We start from the raw sequence: 8,611 nt of genomic DNA on the forward strand, positions 1-8,611 counted from the left end.
CAGGTCTAATGTACACCATGCTACAATAGTGCACGTTGGAAAAGTGTGATTTCTTTACAGGAAGTGAACCATATACAGTTTATCTCTCAAAATACATTTTTCTCTATACATAGAGACAAATGTTTTTCCATTTATATTCAATAAGAAAATAGGTTTAAAAACAAGAGCTGACATTTCTTATCGTGGTGAGAAAAGAGCAGCTGCGAAGTTAAGTCAACCTAACCATGTGTTAAGAATAAGGCACAAACCCAAATGTTCCTGCAGATAACTGTCTCAGCAGCCTGCACACACAAATAATATTCCACTGCCTGCTAATGGAATTTGACTTTATTCAACCTCATGTTGTGAAAAACAGAAATATTCCTATTTCTTCCTGCCCGATTTCTGCTAAAATGTGTTTTTAGTCCTCTTTTGTGACACTTTGGCTTAAGGTCTACACAGAATGACCTTTACAAGTTAAGTTACTTTATTGTGTTTTGTGAGAATATGGTGCCTGATTTCAGTGACGGGCGTGTGGGACTAAGACTTAACTGGTAATCAGGGTCATGGTCAGAACATATTCCAGTCAGCACAGATATTTTTGGCAAATAATTACATTTTTGTGGTAGGGTAGTAACTGTATCTTAATGTAAAATGCTCCCTTTCCTTTGTTTTAAGCCAAGACACATTAATATATGTGCAAACCAATTAAAATGTGGAAAACTGTTTGAGGCATACATCAGGGGTGCTAGTTGGTTTACTGCCACAGAAAGTACTGTGTATTGAGTTGTAGTTGACAAATGATTGAATTATACAAAGACGCTTTGATTAAATATTTCACCTTGGTTTTCGCTCGCTCTGAATGCAGGAGTGGAGTTGTTTGTTTACTGCTCAGCATCAAAGGATTCATGGTCCATGTATGTCCGCGAACATCGTGTTTTAATGGTGTGTAATCAAACTTTCACGCCATGGTCCCACCGTGTGACGAAAAATTGATCTTTGATTTAGTGTGTATCTCCATCTTGTTGTGATGACACTAATCTCGATTTGAAGTCAGTCTGATGAAAGCCCTGGTACAAGTACATCAAAGTAAAAATGTGGAATATGGCCAAAATGGCCACTAAATGCAAAAGCAGGCTTCCTGTTGCGTTTTTCGAATTGCACCTGTTGACTTTGTTTGTCTGGTCATGATACACATGTGTATCGATTTTTGTGAAGATCGGTCAATGTGAACATGTTCCCTTACATGTTGGTAAAAAATCATTTATAATATATAATAATACTAATAATCCTTACAATTTCAATAGGGCCACACTGTTTGTCCGTGCCTGTCAGTGCTGGGGCCCAATAAAATAAAATAAAATAAAATAAAATAAAATAAAATAAAATAAAATAAAATAAAATAAAATAAAATAAAATAAAATAAAATAAAATAAAATAAAATAAAATAAAATAAAATAAAATAAAATAAAATAAAATAAAATAAAATAAAATAAAATAAAATAAAATAAAATAAAATAAAATAAAATAAAATAAAATAAAATAAAATCAAATAAAATCAAATTAAATCAAATCAAATCAAATAAAATAAAATAAAATAAAATAAAATAAAATAAAATAAAATAAAATAAAATAAAATAAAATAAAATAAAATAAAATAAAATAAAATAAAATAAAATAAAATAAAATAAAATAAAATAAAATTAAATCAAATTAAATCAAATTAAATCAAATTAAATCAAATTAAATTAATCCTGTGCAGTCCACTTATGCGCACCTTCTGCGCAGGAGGTGCGAAGACCTCTTCTGAGCAGTATTAATTTTATTTAATTTAATTAAATTTAATTTAATATAATTTTATTTAATTGTATTTCATTTAATTTTTTAGGGCCCGACCACTGACAGGCACTGACAGACAGTGAGGCCCTATTGAAAATGTAAGGATTATTATTATTATTATATATTCTAAATTATTCTGACCAATCTTCACAAAACTCGATACACAGGTGTTTCATGACCAGACAAACAAAAAAGTCTAATGGTGCAATTTGAAAAACGCAACAGGAAGCCTGCTTTTTGCATTTAGTGGCCATTTTGGCCATATTCCACATTTTTACTTTTAAGCACTTGTATGAGGGCTAACATCAGATCAACTTCATATTGAGATGAGTGTCATCACAACAACATGTAGATACAAACTAACTCAAAGATGTATTTTTCCATATTCTCTGATTACACAATCATAGGACTAATAAAAGAATGGGTCTTCGGATGCAGCCAACATGTGCAGTTTATTTTTAGCTGGGCTGTTCACACTCCCTTTACTTCTCTTGTACTTGGTCACAGTCAATGTTTTAAACCAAGGTGGAGCAGGAAACTGATATCTATAAGTGTGTGTAATTTTGTGCAGCTGGATTTATATGAAAGGGACTGTTGGGTATGTGCTCTGAGTGGCATTCTAGTTTTGATTCGAAATTTCAAATTTGAACCACTGTGTCTTTTTTATCAGTTTCAGGTTATGGCATGGTATTTAATCCATACAAACAGCGAAATCTCAAAGCAGCTGCATCTATACCCAGTTTGAGGTCATATAACATCAGAGAGCCTGAACATTTTTCACAATCACAAATACATGATGATACTTTTGTATGAAAACCCTTCTGCTCTCATTTACAATATTGTGGTTATGAGTAAGGGAAACAAGGAGGTCACTTTGCCAAGTCAGATGAAAAAAACTGGAGGTGACAACAAGCTGAAAAATAAAGATATGTAAAATGCTGACTTAAGCAGCTTAATATCAGGAACAGAAACACAGAAGAAATCCACAGTTAAGACTGAGAATCGTGTCGTACTGCAGCGGTCACAGTGTATTGTCTCCTATAACAATAAAAATAAGTATCATAATAATGGTGGATGTGCATGTGTATGTGTGTTTTTTTGCACACAGATAGGAAACTGGTTGTCTTGAGCCTCGGACTCATGTGTATTCTGCAAGCTGCTCTCAACATTTCCCTGCGTCTTGCTCTCTGTCAGTTGTCTTTAATTCAGTTTAATATTTCCATCCTGCATGTGTGGATGAAACATCCTGACCGTGACTCGCTCTGAAATTCAACAGGTGACTGTGATAAAACCAGAAATTGAAAAGTGACCTCTTCTAACTATGATTATCATTGGAGTTATTTCTGGATATGCTATAGTCAGCTCGCTTTATGACAAAACAGCATTTTGTACATTGTGGTTGTTGGTTAGAGAAGATTCTAAGGTCATGTAAAAAAAATGATGGAGCCTTACAGTTGTGAGTCAGAGTGTTTGTCTTAACCTTTAACATGTTTCGGTTAATAAACGGATTTGCCGAAAACATGTTAAGTTTCAGTTTTCCAACTATTTATTTTCAATGTTAAGATTTAGATGTTCGTCTGGCATTGAAGGCTTAACACTAAATGTGCTGCAAGCATTCAGGAGGATTACAGGTAACTTTCGGGGGCCCAGGCAAAGGCACCTGGATGTCAACTCCCTACCCAAAGAAACACATGATACCAAACCACATCATCAGTGTGTGTGTAGTTAGTAAATCCAGTCATTGTTTTTTGATTCTAGTCTCCAAAGCACTCAGGACAATCAGCTTTTCTCAACTCCTCCTCCTCCTCCTCCTCTTTTGTCTTCCTCCACATCTCCTCTTCCATGGAGCCTGAACGCAACAGGCGTCCCACAGACACACAAGTTAACACACCACCGCTTCGTTAAGGGTAAAAACACACAAACGCCCACGGTGTCTATTCATAAGTTCCCAAAAAAAAAAAGTGCTACTACTCATAAATATTCATTGTTAGTTTTTTATTTTATTCATGTAAACTTTTGAAACACAATGAAACAAATGTAGTAAACGTACAATATTTCCCTCAGAATATAAAATTGTATTTGATTGTAGTACAAGTACCGTAATCCTTTAAAGTTGGAATCACGTACTGGAGTACAGTAAATATACATCCCACCACTGATATTTTGGCTCATAATGAACATGTGCTGCTAAATAAAGTTTAGATGAAGTGGCAGGAGATTAGCAAATGTCCCATGTTTCACTAATCTTATATAAACTTGATATTTTTTGTAGTTTTGGCTTCCTGATTGAAAAAGGCTGCATCCTCAAAACCCCGCCAAACCACTGTAACTTCTATACGTTTAAAAGTCAATATACAGTTCACATTGGATGCATTGAAATTGCATTCTTTTTTCCTTCTTTGAGTAAACCACTGGAATTCATCAGTGGTTTCCTGTCGCCATGGCTAAGAGAAAAACCACAAACACATTGCCGGAGATTCCAGACGAGGAGGAAATGTCGGACCTGTGACTACGTATAGCTCACATTTGGTAACAATTAGAAAGCATTGCATCTAGTCAGGAAAGGATCCTGAAGGTGATGTCTCTTGGAAGTATTTTTGTAAGAAAGTTTATCAGCTAATGTAGGTCCAGTATTTTAACTCTTTCTGTTGGTGATCAGCCAGTAACCCGTTAACTGTTGGTTGTGAGCAAAGAACAGCAGGGAATACATACAAGAAGCTATAAAATCCTGATACCATGAAAAAGTACAGGAGTACAGTTCCAAGAAATGCATCGAAGCCAGAGTGCTGCTTTGTGTAAACATGAGGCACTTCTTCCAGCCTCTGGCTGAATTAAGACCTACACCCCCTTGCAAATCCAGACAAGTGAAAGGCTTAGAACTTTAATTTTGCTGAATGCTTTATTTGACAGTTTGCACAAATCTCTGCATTGTCTACGAACGCACCTGAAAGAAAAAGAAGAATCAGACAACTGAAACGTGGTTAATGCACATTCAGACTTGCATCTTAGAGAGAACAGGTTACTTACTGAATTAATCCAGTCAATGAAGGAAGAGACCCTGGTGAAGACGGTGGGTTTAGTCACCTGGTTGCACCAGCCAGCTGGACCGTAGCTGACAACACCGTGGACCCTCCAGGCTCCGTCAGTGAAGCAGCTCAGGGGACCGCCAGAGTCGCCCTGAGACAGGAAGCAATAAGAACCGGTAGGAGAAGAGATTTTAAAATAGGAAGAATGGAGATACTTTCATTCCCTTGCTCCATGTGACTTTGGTAAGCCGGTACAGTCTCCTGTGAGAAGTGTGAAACTCAAGAGTATAATGTTGAACAGTTTATCCCCAAATGTTCAATCAGGAAACTTAAAATATAAAGAATTCTAAAGAGAGTATGGTTTATTTGTTAAGGCAGCAGCTTGGTTCTGGAAGCTGGGAATCATGGGTGAAATCCAGCGTTCAGTTGCGTTTCAGTTAAGTGAGTGGGACTTTGATGGGCTTTGTTTTTCCCTCTGCATGAAAACCACTCAATGGCAACAGAAGGTGATGCTGCTCAGTAAATGTTACACAGAGCTGCTTTAAGACAATGCAGAGAGAGGTGAGACGTGACCAAACTGGTTTCATGACAAAAACTGCCATTCACTCGTTCTCTTTACTGTACCTGGCAGCCTGAAATCACTCCGTCGCCTCCAGCACACACCATGGTTTTCAGAGCAAGGCTGCCCCACCAGTCAGGCCGGGAGCAGACTGAGTGCTCCACTATGTTGATGGGAGACACCTGAAGAATGGTAGGGCTGCTGCCCATGTCTGTGAACACAAAAGAGAAATGAGAGAGTATCGGAATTTTCTTAATATATATGTAAATCTAACCGTGTGTTTGTGTGTCCTCACTGTCATAATACCCCCAGCCAGTGATGTAACAGGTGAAATCTTGAGGGAGCATCTGGTTAGGAGGGGGAAGCTCAGCGATGGCCACGAAGCCATTGTGATACACAGGAACAGCCAGTCTCAAGAGTGCAATATCATTCCTGAAAGAAATATAAAATAATTTTTTTTACATCATATACTAGCAAAGTCCTTAGAGCTAAACAGCTAAATTACAACCTATGTGCTGTATTTAAAATTGGTCTGCCTTTTGCTGATGAAGCCCCTCCACAGACATATTTATCCTTCATGTTTTCCTTGTAGCTCCGACTCCACGGAGAAACAACAAAAAGACGAACCTGGATTGATCTGTCCAAAAATCCAAGAGGATTCTCACTACCCTGTCTAGTGCCCCTGAGCAAGGCACCTTACTCCCCCAACATCTGCTCCCCGGGCGCCGTACATGGCTGCCCACTGCTCTGTGTGTGTCTGGCACCAGATGGGTTAAAAGCAGAGGTTAAATTTCCCCTTGCATGAGTGTGCCTGTGCATGTGTGTGGGATAATAAAATGTATCTTAATCTTAATCTTAATCTTAAAACTGACTTGTACGTGAAAAGATACAGAAGATCGTGGTTTTACTGTTTTTGCTCCCAGTGCTTAGTGTGAAGTCATGTGCAGCTCCACACCTGATAGCATTTTCAATAAAAATATGTTTTTTAAGCAGCCATTTTAAATTGGAGCTAAAATAAAGTGGTCTGATTTGCTTTGATAATTACCCATTGCCAAGGTATCCATTCCAGTAAGGGTGGACATAAATCTGTGTCACAGGGCTGTACTGCTCGCTGCCGTCATCCTGAAGCATGTTATACTCACCTGTCACCACTCGGTACTGACTGGGATCCATGCTGACAAAGTGGGAAAAAAACGCTAGTTACAGTAATTTATCCAGAATGCATTAAAATAGGATGTATGAGTGTAAAATGTTCAAATCTGCAAGTGAAGGAGTGTTCATGGCCCCGACCTGAGGATACAGTGAGCTGCCGTCATGACGATGTAACTACTGACAATAGTGCCTCCACAGATGTGGCTGTACCAGTCGTCGCTGCCATACTGGAGCGAGATCTGAGAGAAAATAAAGGTCACACACAAGGAAAACATGAAGGATCTAATGTTATTTCAGTGGTTTGCTCAATGAGAAATACCAAAAATCCCACAGCATGTTTAAAAAAATATAATAGTTTCAACATAATAAATTAAAAAAAGATCAACAGCATACTGGGGTGTATATTTGCACGTGTTTTATTTCAGATAGAAATCTTAAAAATATAATTGCATGTGTAGGTTTTACCTGCCACTTCCAGATTCCATGTTCAGCATCGCTGCCTCCTATGACTCTCTCATTGTGATCATTGTGGCTGAAGGGTTCTTCAGCGCAAATCAGCCCTTGAATATTAATGCAATGTTAATAAAATTACCAGCAGCACTTATTAAGTCAATAGCATTGATGAATATGTTTCTTACCAAGGCCAGACAGGAGAAGCACACACCAAAACATTTCTGCACGGTGAGGATGAAATGCAGTTTGCTTGTAACTATTTATACCTGGCTGAAACTTGGACACCTTCAGCATGTATTAGGCAACCTTATGTGACCTGCCAACATCCGCCAATCATCTGGATTATTTCAGGTCTAATGTACACCATGCTACAAAAGTGCACGTTGGAAAAGTGTGATTTCTTTACAGGTAGTCAACCATATAAAGTTTATCTCTCAAAATGTATAGAGATAAATATATTTCCACTTATATTCAATTAGGAAATAGGTTTAAAAACAAGAGCTGACATTTGTTATCATGGTGAGAAAAGAGCAGCTGCGAAGTTAAGTCAACCTAACCATGTGTTAAGAATAAGGCACAAACCCAAATGTTCCTGCAGATAACTGTCTCAGCAGCCTGCACATACAAATATTATTCCACTGCCTGCTAATGGAATTTTACCTTATTCAACCTCATGTTGTGAAAAACAGAAATATTCCTATTTCTTCCTGCCTGATTTCTGCTAAAATGTGTTATTCCTCTTTTGTGATACTTTTGCTTAAGGTCTACACAGAAGGACCCATACAAATTAAGTAACTTTATTGTGTTTTGTGAGAATATGGTGCCTGATTTCATTAGTGGGTGTATGGGACTAAGACTTAACTGGTAATCAGGGTTATGGTCAGAACATATTCCAGGCAGCACAGATCTTTTTGCCAAATAATTAAATTTTTGTGATATTTGGTAGGAACTGTATCTTAATGTAAAATGCTCCCTTTCCTTTGTGTTAAGCCAAGACACAATAATATATGTGCAAACCAATTAAAATGTGGAGAATTGTTAGTTTAATTATTAGTTGTGAGGTTATTTTACACAATTATTGTACATAATGTAACCTTTAAGGTGTCCTATCACTTTTGAAACTCACTCTGAAAACAAGTTACTCAAATAAAATAATTCCGATTTCAAAATGTTTTTATTTTTATTCAATAAAGTGAAGTCAGTCCAGGCTATAACAACAACAATCATATGTTTTTTAATGAATATACTTGATAACATTCAGCCAACATTCTCTGTGTAAAACTTTAAACTGTAAATGTATATTCATATATACATGTATACAATAATAATAATAATAATAATAATAATATATGATACAAAATGTTTGGGATTATTTTTAAATTGTGATTCCATATTTTTTCATGAATAATCTTTGTTTTTCACCAATGTTGTCTGTTGCTAGGCAACCGCTGAGCATACACAGTCCAGGGAAGCTAATCGAGCGCCACTCGCTTGATCTAATCATGACTGTAAAAACAGACAAGGATCGATTATTCTGGCATCTTCGTGTGTCAGCCTAGCCTAGCCGTGCAGCTTCCGCCGTGGTGTCGCCCCGCCTCAGCTG

At 37.0% G+C, this 8,611-nt stretch overlaps 1 protein-coding gene across 1 annotated transcript; it reads right to left on the minus strand.

Moving 5' to 3' along the window:
* Positions 1–4,707: 4,707 nt before the first annotated feature.
* On the minus strand, positions 4,708–7,236 carry LOC133026859 (elastase-1-like). Its single transcript, XM_061093840.1, has 8 exons — positions 7,194–7,236; positions 7,021–7,115; positions 6,694–6,794; positions 6,449–6,577; positions 5,699–5,835; positions 5,469–5,614; positions 4,846–4,995; positions 4,708–4,762 (listed from the first exon to the last, which is right to left on the minus strand). Exons 1-8 carry the CDS (start codon positions 7,225–7,227, stop codon positions 4,751–4,753), a joined length of 804 nt encoding a protein of 267 aa, XP_060949823.1. The 5' UTR covers positions 7,228–7,236; the 3' UTR covers positions 4,708–4,750.
* Between the last annotated feature and the right edge of the window lie 1,375 nt (positions 7,237–8,611).

Source organism: Limanda limanda, chromosome 20 (assembly GCF_963576545.1).
Source record: "Limanda limanda chromosome 20, fLimLim1.1, whole genome shotgun sequence".
Taxonomy (NCBI): domain Eukaryota; kingdom Metazoa; phylum Chordata; class Actinopteri; order Pleuronectiformes; family Pleuronectidae; genus Limanda; species Limanda limanda.

Excerpts from the sequence above, each read along its gene's own strand:
- LOC133026859 (XM_061093840.1), bottom strand. The coding sequence starts at position 7,227 with ATGTTTTGGTGTGTGCTTCTCCTGTCTGGCCTTG. Across the intron at positions 5,836-6,448 it reads AATGGATACCTTGGCAATGG|GAATGATATTGCACTCTTGA; the intron begins GTAATTATCAAA and ends TATTTCTTTCAG. Across the intron at positions 4,996-5,468 it reads GAGTGATTTCAGGCTGCCAG|GGCGACTCTGGCGGTCCCCT; the intron begins GTACAGTAAAGA and ends TTCCTGTCTCAG.